Consider the following 22,511-nt stretch of genomic DNA (forward strand, 5'->3'; position numbering starts at 1 on the left):
ATAATGTCACATTTTATTGCAGATCATAACCAGTATATACCGTATTTCCCGTGTCATAAGGCGCTACAAGTGGTAAGACACACCCTAAAATTAGCAAGGCAGTTTTAGAAAAAAAAATTAAGGAATTTAAACATTTCTTAGCACAAATCCCTAGTCAGCAACTCACGTAATTATTGTCTGGCACAGTAACTTTTCTTATTTTGGGTGAATTATGAAATGTTTAAGTTTATATTAATTAGCTAAAGGCCGATTATCCCAATTTTACTACATATTCATATAAGACACCACTAAACCAGTTGTAGTTTCCACCTCAACTACACGTTTAGTCAGAGTGTTTGGTGTTTCAAGTGTTGGTTACATGAAAGCAGTGTTGCCAAAGGTGCATAAAATTTTGTTAAAGAGGTAAAATTCTAGAGCTATTTCCAAAATTCCTCATATAGCCTATAAATTTTCACACAAAATGTAATCATTAATTGAAGAAATCTAGACATACCCTTTTAGGTGGAATAATTTTGCTACTGTTTGTGATTCTAGGTTTAGTTACTTTTCTGCAAATTGGTAATACTGCAATCAACAAAAAAATTTTCCAAGGTCGTATTCAGCAACTGTCTGTTTCTATTATTTCGTAACTCAAACAACAAAGTCATTATCAATATATTGCTTTAATACAAAATATCAATACAATATGAGAAAATAGATATATACTGCATAAACATGTAATATGTCATAGTGTCGTCTGCCCCGAGACCATTAATTAGCATGTTTGCTTGTAGGAGGGGGTTAGCGAGTCATCAGCCGATTACAAAAAAAAAGAAGAAAAAAATTGCTACTGTACTCATTAAAGGAAGTGCAATATAAAAATAAATGAATTTATTACATATGAATGATAATTGTAGGATTATATTCTATCTCTCGTCAGTTTGAGCGCTTGTATGTTAATAGTTGGGTGTTTGAAGGGTGTCAAACTCCCCTATACAACTTTTTCTCAAGTGTTAAGACGCAGGGTGATTTTGGGGAGCATTTTTTGTGAAAAAAGGTGCGTCTTATGACACGGAAAATATGGTAGGTATTTGTTATTTTGTGAGCGTAGGTTGTGAATTAGAACAATTAAAAACACGTTCCACTGTAATATATTGTTTTTAGGTGTTTTTTCAGAGGGTAGGAACATATTAATTTTTTGGGGGTTATTTTAAATGGGAAAAATTGATCCGAGATACAAGCAAATTGACATACGAGCTCGGGTCCTTGAACGCATTAAGCTCGTATCTCAAGGTATTACTGTATAGGAAAATTTGGATTTAACTGGAGAGAGAGAGAGAGAGAGAGAGAGAGAGATTTGAGGTTTTCTTTGATAAAATCAATCTCTCTCTCTGAGAGAAAAGTTTTTATAATTATACCGTGTACTATACAAAACAAATCTTTGTAAAGCAAATTTATACTGTTTAAAATATGACACAATATTGCTGATTCGTTACCGAAATTTAGGCTATTCACAGCCAATAAATGAACCCAGCCTACACGTGAAAACCTTGAAGACCCATAGGAAAAAATAAAGCTTTCATATATACTGTACTTGACAAAAATAATGCTTTAATATACCATCATTAACACTACCATTAAAATTATCGATAGGTTAGAGAAAGATAAAGATTAACAAGAATTGTTTACATTTTGTCAGCTGGACTTGCATTAAGTTGATTTCATTGTTGATATGGAATTTTTCTTTAAATATGCTATTTATTATGAAATTATGGTAATAAAATGTAATGTAAATATCATTTCGTAAGATTTATTATCAAGCACCATATTTAGGGCTACCCATATACTTAAAAAGACAATAGATTTGAGACATTTTGTAGTGCTTGGCTCGCAGACTTTGAACAGCTTTACAGATACAGAAAATTTATTTTTGAAAACTAGCGAACGCATAATTCGGGACCGTACTGTATTTACATAATAAATAAATAAACAAATAAATATATGCATATATGTATGTATGTGTACATATATATATATATATATATATATATATATATATATATATATATATATATATATATATTTATATATATATATATATATATATATATATATATGTATATGCATATAATATATATATATGTGTGTGCGCGCACATTTTTTAAAAGTTAATTCATATTTTCCCGAATCATTTATATGGGTATACTCCATTGCTGTTTTGGTACTGCCAAATTCTAAAAAGTTCTGTGGGTCTGGCTACAGAGTATGGTTGACCTTGTTCCCACTTACAGTGGGTAGCCAGGTCAGAGCCGGCTGCTCAGTCCCAACTTTACTCCTGGTTAAAACTTGCGGGGTGAATGAGGCAGGGAATATAAATGACTCTGGTTTGTATAGCTGAGAAATAATTTTTTAAAAAATGTAGATGTTTCCTAGGCAAATACAAAACCTCATCATTTATATGGGAATCTTCCTTAGGTGTTAGGGTGTTTGTCTGTCCCTTGATCCAAAAGGAAAATATGGATTACCTTGACCAGCTCAGATGAGAGCTCAAATGAATTGGAGGAAAGTGCAAAAGCCTCAACCTGACTACTTTGAGTTTGTGTGAGAACAACTTTTATATACTATAATGATATACCATGTATATGTCACAGTGGTATTCTTACCTTAGTAAGTGGTCATTAGCATAAGTACTTTCAGAGAAGGAAGGATCAAAAGAGAAGAAGGAAGGCACTATTCATTCTACTCTCATACCACAATTACGCTGAAAATAACCGATACTGTGACATAACACTAAGTGTGCAGAAGGAGCAAAAGTTTTAAACAATCTGTTTAGCAGCTATCATCGGACCCAAGAGTGTGCCCCAAGATCTGTGGGTACAATCTCTTATATGATGGGCAGTGAAGGTGGTCTGTCTTTTCCCACCCACCAGAACCTGTGCCACCTAATGGTTTTCGCAGAACACTAAGGTTGCAGCAACACCGGGTATATCATAAGCCTTGGGATGACCCCGGTCGATGCTTCTCCCAAAGATTTGTATGCTTTCAAAATTCTCTCTCGTAACCAGAAAGAAATGGTGATCTTGGTTATTTTCTTCTTGTTTTAACCTGTACTTAGAAACAAGTTAGGGATGTTGAGACAAAAAGATGTATATTACATGATGTAACAATTAGTCCAGATTATCAGTTACCTCCTTGATTGCTGAATTCATAAAGGAGTTGAATCATTTTTTATTAATCGATGAATTTTGGGTCCTAGCTATGAATTACAGCACAAATGAAAAATACTTTTCCACCCCCAGGAGTGGGGCCCTAAACTTGGATAAATAACTCTTTCATGACGCTAGAGCTAAGAGGAACATTATTTTCAATGTCAGCTATGTCTGTTGCTATGCGAGTGGTTTGTAGGGACCCCCAACCTTCAACACACTCCAGGACGGGTGTTTTACTTCCAGGGTAGGGCAAGACTGCTCAAAGCTTCTGATTAAAGCTGTGAGTTCCCCCAAAGAGGAAAAGGTCAATTGCCTTCAATTTGAAAACCTGGTTCAAGGCTGAGCGATAGCATTTTACCACTGTAACAAACAAGTTTCTCCCAAAGAAAATCTAAAATTTTGCAATCAGCAGAATAGTGGCCTTGAGTGGAGTAATGTTCCTTCTACAACACCAATTACAGAGAAGAGGCATTCCCTGAAAGAACACTGCAGAGGAATCCAAGTTGCTCTGGAGGAGATGCTGTATAACCTTCAGCCGTGAAGAAATGGGCAGTCAGCTGCTTCGTTAATATTTCTTCGCATAAGGTTTACACAGGTTTGAACAATCTGGAAGTTCTCTTGGAACACCTATGAGAAAGCTAGAAAGGTTCAAGTATTATTCTGCTTCCTGCCACCTTGGCGGGACTAGAATTCTCTTAGGTCTTTTGACATCTTGATTTTGTTCAGAACATGACATATGCAGAATGGGGGGAAATGCATAGATGTCCATTCCAACCCAGGGGTGTTGGAAATTATCTTCCATCACTGCTGCTGGGTCCAGGCCAGGGGAACAATAAAATGGTAGTTTGTTGTTCAGATGGGTGGCAAACATGACTATCAGTGAGGAACCCCACAAAGTCAGGAGAGACATCAAAACTAGAGGATTCAGACCCTTCTGAACCATATATATATCCCAAGTTAGCTCAGATTTTCTGCTATTAAATTCTATCTCCCTGGGATGAATCAGGCCGAGAGATGAATACCATTCACTTCCATCCAATGTTGCATCCCTACTTGCCCACTGACAGAGGAGGTGGGAAACTGAACCCCATGTTTGTTGTCGCTCATCAACAATACCAAGTGACCTTTGATAAACTCTTTAAAGTGAAGTAATACTATGTACGCTGCCTTTAGTTGCAGGTCTTGATTGATTGATTTAAAGTTTTCAGGCATCCTGACATTTGCAGGTCTTGAATGTAGAATGATTTGTCCTCCTGTGAACATATTCCTGAGGCTTGTTACTTCCTTGGATGGGCTCACTTATCCTTGGCAAGAAGCACAAGAAAATATTAGGACGCATGGAGTTGGAGCATGTTGAGGTATTCCGGCTAACAGGTTCTCCTCTGTTAGTCACCACGAGAGACCTGTTTTCCAATATTGAACAATCTTCACAAGAGCTAACAGGAGGATCAGATGTCTGTGATCATTGGCTCTTTAGTGGCCATTGTACTGATCGAAGATGCCTCCTCCCGAAGGTAATAGTTTCTCTAGGAAAGAGGGGTGACCTTGGAGCTTCTGCTGAAGATGGGCTGGAAGGAACTTTCAAGGAAAGCGTTGTGATCTGTCTCAATTGCTGGACTGTCTGTAGATGGAAAAATTTTGGTTTAGATCAAGTACATGTCCATATCCAAGTACCGTATATGACATTGAGGATCAAGTTAACTTCTCTTAATTTAACTGGATCCCCAGATCGTGGCAAAATTTGAGAAGCTCTCAGTTGCAGATAAGTTGAAATCTTGACTCTACCAGTAGATGCCAGTGGTCCAGGTAACACAGGTGTCTTATTCCCATGAGGAGACTAGAGTGAACAGATGAGTGAATACCAGTGGGGCTTGTCGACTGGTTGAAGCTCATGCTGAACTGGTGAGTTCTTTCTCTGAGAGTGGGAGGATGGTGCTTTCTTAATCTATGATGGACTGCGATCTGAAAGTACACATCATGCAGGATTGTACCATGGTCAGCAGGAAGTCGTTTTTTCTGATAGAAAGCCTTCGCTTATCGCGGGTTCATTCTTTGCAATTTCAATTGTTCGCAACACAGAGATCCGTATAATATCTTGAATAAAAAATTAGATATTAGTGGCTTTGCAATATATACTCTCACAGATAGACTATTTCAAACCAACTGTGCTCCTTTGAGCCCGGCATCCTTTGTGCAATTTCCCTCTCCACACAGCATAACACCCCATCTCTTACTCATTCGGCCTTAGTCTTGCATCATCTCTACTCAGGTGGTTTTCTTACATTCATTTCCTTAGTTATCATGACATTTCTGTAAAAATTGAAGTAGCTTGTAATCTACTTCTTAGTGACTAGAGAATCGGTTCCCAAGCCTATTTAAGTAAAGAATTTGAAATCCGTAAAAAACTCGCCCAACTATTCTACCCGGCGTATGACATAGAAAAGGCCATCAACAAAGCCAACACAATATATTATACAGATCATGATGTAACCAACCAAAGATGTATTAAAAATAAGATAAAACTCCCATATATAGAAGGTATTAAAAATATAACAAATATCAAAGTTGAGAACCCCTTTGCTTTTTTATATTCCAAGGCCATACGAAGCACCCTTAACAATGTTTATCAAAATAAAGCAATATAGAATCGGGAGTTTACAAAGTACCATGTGGAGATTGTGAAAAAGTTTACGTGGGACAAACGGGCCATTCTCTATCTAAAAGATTACCTGAACATAGATCTGTCAGGTATGGCTTTGAAGACTCGGGGATTTTCGAGATTTAGAGCACCAGATTAACTGGAGCGAGTCATCTATACTTTTTAAAAGTACCTGTCTGTACAGAAGGAAGATTCTGGAATCGGACATCATAAGTCAAACAAAAACAATGAACTTATCCGACGGACAATGGAAAGCTGACATGGAGGACAACACCCTTCTCAACCCAATTATAAAAAAGATAACCCACCGAAGCCTATATAGAGATAGATAGATAGATATAGATATATATATATATATATATATATATATATATATATATATATATATATATATATATATATATATATATATATATATATACTGTATCCCATCATGCATCTACGCATTGGCGTAGCTCTTTCCTCTTCCATTTAATTTCTGCAGCGGTATCGTACGTATTAACTTTGCGTTTGTGATTTGGCGTTTATGACTACTGTATTGTATCGTGTTGTGATATTACGTTAGTTTATTAACCATGGGTCCCAATAAATTTGCTGATGTACAAGGAAAGATGTAAATAATCAAGAAGTACAAAGCTGGCATGCGGTAAGTGATCGCTAAGGAATACAGCCGAAATCTGTCTACAATAGTAACAATCCTAAAACGGAAGGAAGCCATCAAAGCAGCAGCACCACCTAATGGGGACAAGGAAAACGCTGGAGACACGATCACCGAGCCAATAATATGCCAGAAGGCCAGAGCCATTTTTGGCGATCTCGTGCGTTGTCAGGCCTAAGATGACGCAGGAGAAGGGATAACAAGCAAGCACCCCCCGGAGTTCAAGGCTTCTCGGGGGTGGTTTGAAAAATTTTAGATGGTCTGGTGTTCAATTGGTACATCATGGGAAGCTTCTAGCTCGGACACAAAAGCAGTTGAAGCCTCTGTTAAGATGTTCGATGTGTTGACTGTCCAGGAAGGCTACAGTCTCCACCAACTCTTCAATTGCGACAAAACGGGCTTTTCTGGAAGAAAATGCCTCGTAGAACATACATAACAGCGGAAGAAAAGAGGCTACTCGGGTATAAGCCTATGAGAGATAGGCTTACCATTGCACTCTGCAAGGTGAAACCCCTACTGGTGTATTACTTGGAGACTCCTCGAGCCTTCAAAGCCCACAAAGTGATGAAGGAGAAGCTTCCGGTGATGTTCACTGAGAAGGTAAACCTTTGTTTCAGCCTGACTGTTTAGAAATATTTGAAAGAGAAGTGCCTTCCCCTGAAATGCCTGCTGGTTTTGGACAATGCCCCTGCTCACCCTCCTGGCCCCAAGGAAGATATCCTAGCAGAGTATTCCTTCATCAAGGTTCTCCTATCTTCTGCCTAACACCACCCCTCTCCTCCAGCCCATGGACCGGCATGTGATTTCCAACTTTAGGAAACTACACAAAATATATCTTCAAGAAATGCTTTAAAATCACTGAGCACAAACCTCACCATTTGTGAATTTTGGAAGGAACATTTCGATGTTGTGATATGCATTCCTTCATTACCACTGTTAGACAACTGCTCATCAAAATATTGCACAAAATCAATTAATAAAAGAAACATCAGAAAAAAGTAAATCAGTGATCAAAGCAATTTACTGTGGCTTAGCACAATGCAAACAGAACTCAGTTGATTATGCAGCAGTGTTTCATGATCTTATATTTTTCAAACATGGGGTGAACAAAGTTTTGAATTTCTAAAAAAATTACTGCATTATTATTATTACTAGCTAAGCTGCACCCTAGTTGGAAAAACGCTGTGACAAGACTCAGGGCTCCAACAGGGAAAGTACCCCAGTGAAGAAACGAAAATAGTATAATTAGACTGTATACAAAAAGTAATGAATAAAAACTTCAAAATATTTCTAAGATAAATAGCATTAAAATATGCAACTGTTAAGATTCATGTCAACCTATTCAACTGAAATATACATTTGCAACAAGTTTGAACTTCTGAAGTTTCATCATTTCAACCATAAGTTTAGAAACGCCATTCTAAAAACTTGGTTACAGCTAGAATAAAAGTTTACCTTATTTCTCTTATGATGGAGAAGGAGAAGGCAGACTCAAAATCAACTGCATACAGGATAGTACAGTCTGATAAGATATGAATGCAAAGGATGATCAGAATTATGAAAAATCTTATGCAACATGCACAAAGAAGTAACTCAACAACTGTGCAAGAGATTAATATCTAGACCAACACTAAGGAATTCATTAAGACCCCAATTTTTTCTCCAACAAATTAATACGAGGAAGCTGCTGAAGACCAGACAGGAGAACAAGAAATATGGTTGAATGAAAGAATTAAACCAATCCTGCTGGATAGACTAATCACCAAATAACTTAAATAAATTTCTCAATAAGGCTATTCTTTATGCTAAGCAGAAACAGACCAAACGAGTTTCTCAAAAGTAAATTTGCAGTCAAGAACAACACCCAAAATTTTGAATGACTAAGTTGTATAATTGAGACACATTATCAATAAAATATTTGTATGTAGGAACCACTTACCTTGGCCTATTGAGATTTAATGAGCGTTCAACTTCACGTCTTACAATTGGCAACATGCACTAATTTTCAGCTAAATATCTATGAAGGGATTTACTAATCATAGGTATACATTCCAGACATGGAACTGATGCATAACAGCATCCTTTGGATAAGCAACAAGATTGTTTTCTAGGCCAAACTACATATATGCATATAATATTTAATAGTAATTGTCCGATAACAATACACTGAAGACCACTAAACATCATAATCAGACAATCACTACAGCTCCTGTCAACTACTACTATTTTCAATTTATTACTAAAAAAAAAAATCCATATTTATGCTCAGTAAAGATAAACCTACTACTAATTCCCTTGAGTTTGAATCAAAGTGCACCACTAAAATAAAAACCAATCATACAAACTAACTGGCCACTATCACAGGATTTCATTACAGCATTGGAATTTGTAAGAAAAGCATCAAATGCTCTAAGGCCTTTGTGAAAGCCCTGCAAACTAGGGAACAGAATACCTATTCAAGAAGTTTTGCCAAAAGATGTTAATAAACTTTGGATATGGGAGTCATGGGCATTGGATAGTAATCAGTATTTATCTAATGGATTAACATTAGTAATTCTCTTACATTCTCTCCTGCATAAAATAATTCAATGGATTGATTACAAAGTTAAGGCCAAAGGATAGGCCCTAGGGTCTATTTTGATTATTTAGCACCTTTTTCAATTTAGAATTACCTACTGGTATCATGGTACTTTTAACAGGTTAACCTTTATCCTAAATTAAATGTATTATAATATCAAAATTTACTAAATATATGTACATTTCAAGAAAAATCTTGTTTTTGTAGGTAGTCCATGTGGTTATCTCAATTAATTTAAAATTATCAGATAAATTAAAATTAATTTTTGTCACTTGAGGTAATCTTTACACCATGCAGGGGATATCACCTAGTGCACTTTACTGTACATGACAACCATACATATTAGCAGTGAGGGTTCTTTGCATACACAATAGGCCTAGTTGTAATAGATTATTTCTTTTAATTCCTATTTTATCTTCTAATCCAATTTTGTAAAACTATACCTTACAATAATTTTCCCATCTAATCTGCATCAAAACCTTTGGATAATTCTTATTAAGTATTGATGAATCAGTGGTCTTAGGTATCTCATCAGTGATATTTATACCTTAAAAATAAAAAAATAAAAAAATAAAATAAAATAAAAATCCTCTATTCAAGGAACTTGCTAAGGCTCTGAGGTGATATACAACACAAATTTGATGCGAGATTGACAATTTGTCTAAAAAGCTATATTCAGTTGCTGATAATTTTGTGACCTTGAAAATTGGCGTTTAAAAGTTATACAGCTTTTAATTTACATAAAAAACACAGGACTTTATTGTAAAGCATTCTATGCTTAAACTACATTAAAAAAACTATGAAAATTCTCAATGCAAGATAATGCTAAGCTCTACACACAATATAAACAGTTTTGAGTACTTGCACAATTTCATATCACAAGGTGACAACAGATCTGAGAACTCTAGGAAAGGAGTGAATCATCCTTTTGACCTAAACATCATTCGATGACCTAGCCCCCTCCAAAAGTAAAGTATTACCAGTTCCTAATACCAATCCATACATTACACAACTTTTCACATATACTATTCATTTTGTCTAACCTTAATCATTGTAAGGGTACCATGGTACAGAGGGAAAACACTGGGCAAGCTTTGCTAATGTCATCCTCGTCAAAACATAAACAGCGAGGCAATGAAGAACAGCTTTGGATCTTGCCATTAAAATTACAGTGAAGGCAAACATTTTTCAGCCATCAAATGTGAGTATGGCTGTTAACCTGTGTTAATAGTGAACATAAAGACCCATTCTTCCTAACTGAATGAAGCAGACTCCTGTTGCTAGGTTTCATCAGAAAAAAACGTGACTGTTGCGTTCCTTCCTATCGCGAATTGCATCCTTCTGAATATGATTTTTAGGGCAGTCACTGTAAATATCAATGGTAGGAGAGCTTTCCTAAAGACAGTACAAGCTACTGCTGTTTTCCCAACACAAAGAGGATTGATTGCAGTTGCTACTTCTACGCAAATGCCTGTCAACAGGATCCCAGTCAGTAACTACCAAGAAGAGGTCTTATTCATAATCATGGCCAGGATTATAGTCATCTTTAAAAAGTGATCACCATAGTGTTTGTCTACTGGCATTGCAGCTGGCACTCTCCTGAACAGTTCAAGAATATAGCTTCTGAAATAAGACCAAAATAAAGAACCTAAATTTCTTAAGATTCCAAGGGGATGAAATAAATTCTACATGCTCCGTGACTTGTCAGGACTTTAGATGCCAATTATATGAGTCTATGGGCAGAATTTAAGATGTCTTTAAGCCACAGTTGCAGGCACATATGTCCTAAAATCTAGATGATCGGTAAAACGTCTATAATAGCAATGACAGTTGCCACTAAGATCCCGCCACTGAAAGAGGAAAAATCTCTAAACAATACACTGATGCAGTGCAACACAATTATAGAAACTGTTAGAAAAGTTGAAAATAGCTTCAGAGCACCACTTAATGAATTACTAAAGAAACAGAATTTATAAAACAAACTGATGAAAAGGTAGAACACCTTATAAAGTTCATCACTCTCAGAAATCTGAAACTGAAATACAGATGACAATATATGTACTAGCTACTGATCAGTACCCTCTACTCATCACAGACTGTGGGCAATAGTATGAATAAAAGCATTTGGAGATTTTATCACAGAAAATATTTAGCAATGAGCAGTAGAGGACCAGATATGCTGCAAATTAAACACTTTGAGGAGCAGTGCAGACCAACTTCATAAAAAGTTAACACATGACTGCGATACCCAGAATGCCTAGTGACAATTGTATACTGTGACTACCTTCTACCGACTGAAAAAACTAAACCTTGGAAAAATATGGGCATATATTTGATTAATGAGGTTGTGACGAAATAGAAGACGAATCAATGATCTTTTTCGATAAACTTTGTTTCCACGGACTCAATAATCTATTGGTTGGTAAACAATGAATGATCATCTAAAAATGTCAAATACAGATGTTTTTTGGTACACATGCTGGTTTTCATCTTACCACAACTAATATACAATGAACTCTCAACACTTTCAAAGAGATATGAATTTAATAGACTTCAAAACTAAAAAACCACACTATATACAATTCAAAAGGTGAAATTACCTTGGAGATCCACGACGAGCCCCTCTGAAAAAATAATACGTAACTTATATTAGTCCAGAAAGAGATCATTCTAACCTCATACTTCCTGCCTTTCCTCAAATATCCTAAACCAGAAAAAAGCCAATTTAAAATAACCTTTATGATTTTTATTAAGAGATAAAAAAAAATCAAATGCTAACTAATGACAGTTCTTAAATTATCAGCTTTAAGACTAGAAAACCACCAGGTAAAACTTCAACTCTGAAAACTTCATGTTAATGAAATTGGTGGTCTCAAAACAAGTGTAGGTTTTAAACTACAAAAAATCTAAAGAGTAATCACCAAAAAATCTACAAATTATTTTGCTGTTTCTGGATTTATGTATATTAAGAAATTCTGCACATTTTTCTCAATGTTGGCTTTAGTATAAAAGTACATATTCTTCCCCATTGTGTACAAATTCCACAAAATACTTTTCTTGTATTGTTGGCTTTGGTTCAACAGAATTTATGCTGACTGTGTAATGTATACATTACTCGCCCCCCCCCCCCCAAGTTAATAATATAGTATAACAAAAACTGTCATAATACAGGCTATTGCAATAAAATAAGCAATTCCAATACTCTGAGCTTTAGACAAAAATTTATTGAATAAATTTGCCCTATGAAAAAACCTGTGACTTTATAACTGGCCTTTTTGTTCTCTGAAATCATCCCAAGTGCTTCAATTATACTCAGAAGAAACAAAAAATAGTATTTAACTGTGACTTTATAACTAGCCTTTTTTGTTCTCTGAAATCATTCCAAGTGCTTCATTTATACTCAGAAGAAACAAAAACTAGTATTTAACCACTGTGCATTATTATTCTTCCATCTTGCGAGTATAATTCCTTTCCTCTGTCAAAGAGAGGATTAGTTAATTTCTCACCTTTCTACAACAACAGAACAAATGCACTGGTCAATTTTCTTCATTTGAATGAGTTTCAATGTAAGGTAGTTAAGCAAAGAAATTTATTTTGGCACTATACTGACTACCTAGTTTGTAAAAAAAAAAAAAAAAAAAAAAAAAAATAAGAGCAAAAATGCTGTAAGACTTTGATTAGCATCAAGCTTGTATTATTTCACTCCTAGTATTGGATACATGTGGTGGGTTTTAACAATATTTAAGCTGAAAAATGTTAGCTAATTGAACTCCTGTATCAGCTAATGAAGTATTCTAAGGAGTAATCTTCTATTTAGTTCCGGCCTCACTTTAAATTTTATTTATTACTTTTTGGGATTACGATATTGTACTTAATAAGGTATAAAGTTGCAGTTAATTGTCATATATCTACATTTCCTCATCTCTTTAATTGTTATTGCATTATCTTAATTATGCTTTCACTTTTACAAGTAATGGCGTTTATCATATTTCCTAAGTAATACATGTAAAGTACTCGGTTTTAGTAGCTTTAGTTACTTTCCTCGCCAAGAGTAAATGCACTATGCAAATTGGAAGGGCTGCAATACCTTCCTCGAACAAGACAAAGGGCTGCAATACCTTCACCAAACAAGTCTTTTAGTACTGATTAAAGCAAGATATGTTCACCCGATTCCACCTGCTTTACCTGTTGAGATTGGTCAGCCAAAAAAAATGGGGTTCCTCATACTATAATAAAAGGGATATTAAAAGAACAAGAATACACTGTCATGGAACTTATGTAACTCTTTGGAATGTGAGAGTCTAGCCTCAAACTACCATGCTTAGAAAAGAGCTCCTTCACTAGAATTGGATAAAAGATCTCCATCAAAAGAAATTGGCTGGATATCCAGACTCCAGTTCAATTCAACCAACTGGCCAGTTTTTTCATCCAGTTCTGCTTCTGTTCTTTTGTTCATATTGGTGCCACCCATGGTGCTCAGGTCTCCCAGCTACCACTTCTAAAGCACATGCACTTTGGCAGAGATAGAAGTACTGGAACACCACTAGCAGGCAATCCATCCACTCCCCTACCTATGACCTTGCCAAGGTCTGCATCAGAACATAAAGCACCAATATTATTATATCAGGAAAAATAGATTCTAGTTATATTTGAAAGGCAAAGTTTCACTAGTTCAGAAAGTGCACTTTGCATTGCCCATTTTCCTTTCTCATCAAATAGGGGATACAAAAAGAAATATTACAGTGCCCCGCAAGCTACAAGACATACAAAATTAGTGACCAGAAATTGCAACCAGAGCACCTGACCCAAAGAGGTGCTCCAGCTTCCATGACCTTACATTGCACTAACTTTCCAGAACAGTGCCTCTCCAATGACCAGAGAGCTGTTACAGCAATCATGATATTAAATGTACCATAACAAAAAGCCACTGGAAACAAGTCACTGACAGTGATGCTTTTGAATAGTGAGCATTTGGTTTTCATATTGTTATATACCATCAGACTCTAGCAATGTTATTATTATTACTAGCCAAACTACAACCCTAGTTAGAAAAGCAAGATGCTATAAGCCCACGGACTCCAACAGGGAAAAATAGCCCAGTGAGGAAAGGAAATAAGGAAAGAAATAAATGATGAGAATAAATTAACAATAAATCTTTCTAAAAACAGTAAAAACGTCAAAATGGACAGAGGAAAGACAAACTTGAAAAGCTTTTCCTCGTTCTTTATCCAATTATCATTTTTTTCAGAGGTTTGAATAAGAAATGAGTCTCACAAGGAGAGTTCTGGAATAAAAACCGTACAAAAAAATAAAAGGGTGCCTTTAATCCTTGACAGGCACCTCTGAACATACATTCTTTCATAGTACAAAGCAGTAGCATACTCCAGGTAAAAAGAGTTTGTAAACTAACTGGTCCATAACCATAAAGACTGCTTTGAAGGAGGCATATACCTGCCAGAGAGACTAGGATCCACCAACAGAAAAGCAGTACCAGCTGACTACCATTTCTTTCGTCTAGTAAGGAACTGAAGTGCTTGGGATAATACCATGGAACAAAATAGGCTAATTGGAAAAGATTTTGCTGTAAAAATTAATTTCTAAAATATCTTTAAACTACGTAATATACACATTTTCTGACCTCGATTTCAAATACTCCAAAGGAACATTATAGGCTTCTTTCAAATGGAAAAAAAAATAAAATATCATAACCCTGGAATTTCTAGCTTATTACTTTATGAAATATTGAGTAAATATTCAATATATTCTGCTCAGTACAATAATGATGAAGTAGCAAAAAAGAAGAAAAAAAAAAGTTTCAAACAAGATTTTCTCTTTTTCAAGCTTTCTTTTCAATCTTTTGGGGATCCAGAAAAAAATTGAGTGAAGAGGTTAAAAATTAGGAAAATACGCTCAGACAATCTTTTAACAGGTGTTAGCTTTATAGCAAAAATATGAACATTTATACACAGTCATAACTTATCCACAATTACTGTAACAACACTCCCCTTTTCAATATAAGACCAACAGTCAAATATCTTCCTACTTCAAGAGGGATATAGCCTTTGATTAATTAAATGCCCACTGCTCTCACCTTTACTCTCAGACAATTAGCAAATACAGTGGTGGATCGAACTTCATGTAATACCTTCAATATTGAAATACAGTATATCAGTTTATAACGATGTGCAACAAATGTACCTAAATACTGGATATATATACAAGATAGTTTATAGCTTGACAATAAATTCTACTAGATATTTGGGTACAAGTTATTCCCAAAAGATGTGAAATTTAACATTAATGACTTATTTGTTAAGCCATACTTAAAATTATAAGATACACAAGCATATGTATTTAGGTGATGATGATGGGTGTTGGTGGTCATAAATCAATAATCATTCACATGGTACAAAATTTAAAAGACCATGGACTTGAAAAGCAAGCTTCCACAGAATGATCTACTCATAGGTTGAAAAATTAAAATATTAGCATATCTACTTACAAAAATGGGAATGTAAGAAAGAAAATGGGATATGGAAAAGTGTGAGCATAAAAATTATTCCAAAGAAATGTAAAAACAGGAATGAAATCATAAAGTGTATTTCAAAGCAATACAAAGAAAATAATAAAAGACTTATGGCACTAATGTGGCAATGCGACAACAGGCAGAATGTAGAAGCAGCTCTACTAAAGTAGGCACACAAGCTACCAAGAAAAATTTTCCAATTAAAATATATCTTAAAGCAGATAGCAAAACTATTAAAGTAGGCACACAAGGCACCAAAAAAAAAATTCCAATTGAAATACATCTCAAAAAAAAATAGCAACACAATTTTGCTCAGCAATGGTCTAATCAATTACTAGGAAGAAAATAATACCTAGACAGGTTCTCGTAAAAGATGAAATATCCCACAAAGGAGCCGACATTCCAAAAGAACACTTTCAATGACATTCCAAAAGAACACTTTCAATAATGGTATAGCAAATTATTTTATGCACAGAACATTAATATCATCACCTACATAAATACTAAATTATGGACGATATAGTACCTATTGCTCTGGACAAAATAGAAAAAAAATATTTACCAAACAAGACAGATGAACTCATCTACCTAGCAATGCTAACCTGAAGTTTATATTATAATTTTTAAAAACTCAGTACATCAAAGATCCTTCATTAAATCACCACTTATCCAGCAACTTTAAATCTGAATCATCCAGCTTTTTTTTTTTTTTTAAATCAAACTATGGTCTTTTAAATCTTGTATACTATATTTTGGGGAGGGGAAAAAATGACAGAAAATTTGTATTTTTCCTAACGATAAACTTTTAGCTATTTATTAGGAGTATTACTTCCCGCGAAGCTGAAAGGACGAGCCATTAAAATCTAGGGAGGGTTAACTACCCATCCCCCTAGTTAGGGGGGGAGCTCACTACCCCTCCAACTCTCACACCTTTAATTGAGGTCACCTTCCTTGGAGGTAGGACCTCAATGGAGATAGGGCTGGCAGGTAAGTTTGTATAAAATAGCTAAAGGTTTGTATCATTAGGAAAAATACAAATTAACTACGAATTTGTCATTTGTTCCGTAACTGGGATACAAACCTACACTATTTATTACGGGCGATTCACCCATTAGGAGGGTGGACGTCCCTGACAATGTGGCTTTTTGGCTTTATCCGGGGCCTCCTTATCTTGAATAGGTAGGTACAAAATATAAGGAATCCCTACACCTCGCTATGCAAGGTCTGCGGCCTACCCAAGCTGTGTTGAGATAAGCACAGCGAGCACCTATGCGTCGGTGAACGATGACTACTCTGCGTTTGAAAATGTGAGCGCGGGATGAAGACGCGTGTTTGTGTGATGGCGAGTGCTGGTTAGCTGGAGCACATTGCTAAGCTGGCAAACACTGGCGCATATGAGTAGGCCAACATGTCCGCGATTGAAGACGCGTGATCTGCCTGGTGGTCCGTTGGCGAGCGTGCGCGCTGATGGTCAGGAAACTGATGCCATGGAGTAAGTTGGGAAGTAGGCACGCGTCCAAAAGAATGAGGGCCCGCAGCACCGCGAAGTCTGGGCGAACGAAGTGCAGGAGCTCGACGCGCTGGTGAACGCGTCGGTGGGCAATGATCGGAGGGCGCATGAAGGGAAGGGTCCTCCTGGCGAGATGGAAAAGTTGAATGGTGTGCTGGAGAAAGACACGCAGGCAAATATCCCGTTGGAGAATGGTGAATGACGTGTTGGCAATGGGCGCCAGCAAGGTTAGCGCGCGGGCAATTGACACCGTGGACGAGTCGATGATTGGTGCGCAGGATGTTGAGCTGATGTTCCTTTAGAACAGGGGTTCTCAAACTATGGGTCGCGAGATCAATTTTGATGGGTCGCAGGACCTCTTCAAGGAAGTATCTCTTTCTGAATTCTGGATTCAGGTAAAGAAAGAGAAGTCTATAGTAGGAGTTGAGGCGGTGAAAGTGTTGCTCCCATTTGTAACAACATACCTTTGCGAGCAAGGTTTCTCGGCTCTTGACTCATATGAAAAATAAGTCGAGGAACAAGCTTAACCCCGAGCATGATATGAGATGCAGCCTTACGACAATGATTCCACGATTTGACAAACTGGTAAACGAGAAGCAGCACCATGGATCCCATTAATTTAGTTTTGTGGATGAAAAACAGTGCTATGAATTCTATTAATTTAGCTTTGTGAATTAAAAGCAGTGCCATAGATTCTATTAATTTAGTTTTGTGAATTAAAAGCAGTGCCATAGATTCTATTAATTTAGTTTTGGGAACGAAAAGCAGTGCCATGAATCCTGTTCATTTAGTTTTGTGAAAAGGAAAAGCAGTGCCATAAATCCCACTAGTTTAGTTTTGTGAATGAAAAGCTGTACACATTATTTTTTTTCCAAAATAAAGTGTATATATCATTGCATGTTTTCTTTCTCTTCACTTTACTCTGGGTCGCGAAGGAATGAAATGTTTCAAATAGGGTCGCTCATGAAAAAGTTTGAGAACCACTGCTTTAGAAGGACGAACATCCTGCGTAAGGGATCACGTGCAATCCTCAGGCAGAGCGTGATTCTCAGGCGGATAGTCCAGAACCTAAGTCTGTGGAATAGCAGCTGCATCCTCGGAAGGTCCAGGAGCAGGCAAAGGTCAATAGCCAGAAGACGATGGGACGAGGAGGCTCCTCTGCAGAAGGCTGCGTAACCGAGGCTGAAGAGCCAAAGAGGTATTTCTTTACCAACCGTGGAAGAGCACTTCTAAGGCGAAGAGGAGGGCGAGTATGTCGGTAAGGACACCCAAGGTGATGCCCTCTAAGGATTGTTGGATCAGCAAGCTGACCTTCAGCAGCAATCCTCCAAAGAAGTCTCTATGAGTGAACTCCCCAGAGGAAGAGAAACAATCGCAGGAGATGGGCCTAAACTTTGTTTCCCCCTCGAAGAATGTTTGGGGGGAGGTTGCAGTCTTCGGTAAAGGCGGACTAGCCTGAGGGGGCAGGAACGTCAGCAGGATGGGCAGCAGACGACGCCTCTGATAAAGACATCAACGAAGGACAGAGGCTCCATCTCTGACGTTGGCAAGGGCTGTACACTAGCGCTACGGCGAAGAAGCTACAGCAGGATCACCTTGAAGGCCGGACCCAGTAACCACAAGGAAGACCACACCTGTAAAAATGGAGAGTCATGGACCCCACTAGGGGAAGCGACAGTCTCTCGAGGACCAAGGTTGTTCACATGTTAATTGGCTTGCGCTACTACTCGATGGTCCCTCGGAAGAGACCAAACGAGCATGAGTTTCGGAGGAAGGTTGAGAAGCAGAAGCAGCCTGGGATTTATTTGCTTCAAAGAAACTTTCGAAGGAAAAGACCTACTTAAACTTCTTTTGCCATCGCCCAAACCTTTCCCACTGGGAGGCAGACCACTCCTGACACTCGAAACATTTGTTACCCACATCACACTGTTGACCTCTGCAGGAAGGGCAAAGGATGCGAAGATCGGTGTCCTCTGCGGACATGAGAGTACTGCAGGAGCAGCCCTCAGGTCCAGGGCAGGTATGCATGGCTGGCAGAAGTCAACAGACACACTCAAAATAGAAAAAGCAAACATAGCATTTGGTGAGGATGAAGAGCAGCATTGACCATTCACTATCAGTGCCAAAAGCAAAGTGGGCTCAATCACAGGTATGTGAGTGGGTAACCCACTAACTAGTGGGATGGGTAATTAACCCTCGCTAAATTTTAATGGCTCGTCCTTTCAGCTTCGCCAAAGGTAATACCCCAAAATAGGTTTGTATTCCAGTTTCGGAACAAGGAGTTTTAAAAATAAAACATTTTAAAACTCGCCTATTGCTTCTCTAGATTAGTTTAATCGATATTTGGTATTTATCTTTTTTAATATACAATCTTCTTTCCTTTAAGTGGACACATGCCTCTTCTAGGAATGATGCACTATCCCTTTCTCTGTGATTATGAACACTGACAACGAAATAACAATAAAATAGAATAAACCTTACATTATCATGAATAAGGACTGGAATCCCCAAGTATTTTTGGTTTATCAATATTAAAAAGGAACACAAAATTCATAATCATGATTTATCAATATTGTCTTAGTGAAAAGAAAAAAACTTTGAATGCCCGTATCTAAAAATTATACTTATTGACCTTTAAATTCTATCTTCTCCCATATCATAGTTTTAAAGATACATCATTAAAATTTGGTATATAACTTATAAACAATCAAAATGTTGCCCCCTTTTTCCAATTTTTTGTTTCATATTTTTTTTCTTTTTTTCCAAGATTTTTAGGGTTCCTTTTTTCCCATAATGAACAAATTCATACCTAGCAAAAAAATTACTTTTAGAACAAAAACTTAACTTTATTAGAGGTCTACATCAGGTTTATATAGGGTAGTAATCCCAGATCTTAATATTAATCATCAAGGGAGGAGATTGAATTTGAAAAACACTCGCTTTCAAAATAATCACCCTGGTGCCACAAAACCTAGGCAAAAATCCTATTGTATAAATGTCAAAGTCCTGTCCTTAAAAAATGTCAATAGCCGGCTGGCACCCTTAAGGTACAATGCTTTTGATAGGGGAATTTTTTTTTTTTTTTTTTTTTGTGCTTCCGCACAGCCAAAACATAGGATATCTTATGTTGGCCTAATACATTATATGTCAAATAATGATAGAAAATTTTCACAATGCAAGCAGAATATCTTTGCGATGCTTAGAAATATTAAAAAATCTGTGATGAAGATGATGTTTTTACGAAAACTAAGAAAAGTAATAAACGTGAATTTACTTACGAAAACCATTTTCTTAAAAATAATCATGAAAAATATATGATTATCTTATAAGAAAATTGTTAGGAAAAATACAAATTACCTCCAAATCCGTCATTTATTCCAGTATAAATACAAACATTCGTCCTTTGCATAGGAAACTTCCTTAGGTAGGAGGAAGTTCCTGTTCCAAGATGCCTAAACACAGAACTTGTAGGTAGTGAGAGTTAAGGTTCCTTTCACTTTGTGCATAAGTGATGCGATTATCCCAACAGATGCACAGCTTATACAATGAAGGACACAAAGCAGAGAAGTCTCAGTGTCTTAATACTGAGGGATATGTATACTAATGGGTTTTCCTGATTCCAACCAAGTAGCATATGTAGCCTAATAGGTTTGGCTTGGTTCACACTTTGTGGCATATTTTTAATAATGTGTTTGTTTGGTTACTACACTCACCCCTTGGAAGGGTTTGTTTGGTTACTACACTCACCCCTTGGAAGGAGTTTGGGAAATGACTTCCATATTACATTATAAAACAGTTGAAGGCTGAGTAGGGCTTACCTAGAGTAGAATCAACTCCATCTGACAGGGTTTTTGAAGCTGTGCCCCAGGAGAGGGAAGACTGAACATAAAAGAAAAAGCCAGTTATTCTTCACTTTCATCCCAGACTAACAAGTAACCTCTGTCCTTAATACAATGGTAATAGAATTGAGAGAGGAGCAGAGCTAGCTATACCACCTACTGTGCAGCTACTATAGGACCTAGGAAAAGTGACTAAGATACCTGTGGACCAATTTTATGGGTAATGGGCAATAACCATTGTCTGACATTTGCACATGCCTGCCTGTAGTAACTGCTCCACAGAGATTCTTGAATACCAGGGTTGTACTAAACTGCCTCATATTATGCGCTCCAACTTGAACTCTTCCTGGGGAGGAAAATGAGGGCGGTGGAAGGGAATGGTCAATGACCTCCCTTAGCCAGAGAGATGATATTTCTGGTCACCTTCTTTAGTCTCCATGCTGACGAAAAGCTGTTTTAAGTGTGGTCAGATTGTGTGCCTACCCAAAAGCTACTAATCAGGATTGTCAGTCAGCTTTCTACTGCTCGCGATCTAAACTAACAAACAAACAAAAATAAAAAAAAAAGAAAGAAAGAAAGAAAGAAAGAAAGAAAGAAACCAATCAGGAACAGACAGATTCTGGGTCTTAAGCTATAAACTCAGGAACAAAGGAAAATGAGACCTATCTCCATTCCTTGATATGAGTCTTTATAGGAAAGACCATGCAACTTGCTAACCCGTTTAGCAGAGAATAGGCCTGCGAGAAGAGCATTTTAAGGGCGAGGTCTCACCTCAAACGGTAGACAGATATGTTCAATACTCCATACGAGTATGGAAAGCTCTACCAAAGAGGAATCAACTACTTTCAGTCTAAAGACTGAGTGATAAGTCTTTCACCACTGATACTGAAGTTTTTTCTTTCAGAATAGGCTCAAGAGTTAGTGATAATCTTTCACAACCAATTCTAAACAGTTTTAATCAGAGGAGAAACACTCCTTCCACAACATCTCTTGTACAACTTTGCGCAAAAAGCCTTTCTCCGAGAGCATATGTTATAAAACCATAAATGAAGCCAAAGCAACCGGGAATCTCCAAGTGTGTGGTTGGCACAGCAGGTTGGGAAGAACTGTTCCTTCAGTCAAAAGTGGAAAGTCTGCATATCATTCTATTTGGAGCCATTAGTAATGTTGAGGTTAAGAGTGGCTCTAACTCAATTTGGGACACTCCTTACTAAGCAGAACGGCAGAAAAACATTCATGTCCCACGGGTGTTGGAATGCATCCTTTAGCGCTACTTCCAGGTCTGGCACTGGTGAGCAGTAAACTGGGCACTTGTGGTTTAGCGAGGTTACAATTAGGTCAACCGTGGGTGAACCCAATAAAGTCAGGATCTCGGCCACTATCAAGAGGACTTGAGGACTATTTGGAGCTAATTACTTGCATCCTTATGCTCAGTTTGTCTGCTATAATGTTTGTACTGCCTGGAGTGAAGCAGGCTGTCACAGAAAGTTGAGAAATGGCCACTCAAGGATCTCTACTGCAAGTTGAAAAAGCTGCAGTGACACGGTACCTTA

General features: G+C 37.1%; 1 protein-coding gene across 4 annotated transcripts in view; it reads right to left on the reverse strand.

Moving 5' to 3' along the window:
• Nucleotides 1–22,511, reverse strand: part of LOC137654612 (RNA-binding protein 1-like) — a 130,412-nt gene that overhangs the window by 24,412 nt on the left and 83,489 nt on the right. For 2 of the 4 annotated variants that reach the window (XM_068388406.1, XM_068388404.1), the window contains one exon: nucleotides 11,684–11,707. The exons of the other annotated variants lie outside the window; for them this stretch is intronic. In XM_068388406.1, the coding sequence (XP_068244507.1) occupies nucleotides 11,684–11,707 (24 nt within the window). The remainder of the gene's footprint in view (nucleotides 1–11,683; nucleotides 11,708–22,511) is intronic. 4 annotated transcript variants of the gene reach the window in all.

This window comes from Palaemon carinicauda, chromosome 15 (assembly GCF_036898095.1).
Source record: "Palaemon carinicauda isolate YSFRI2023 chromosome 15, ASM3689809v2, whole genome shotgun sequence".
Classification (NCBI taxonomy): Eukaryota; Metazoa; Arthropoda; class Malacostraca; order Decapoda; family Palaemonidae; genus Palaemon; species Palaemon carinicauda.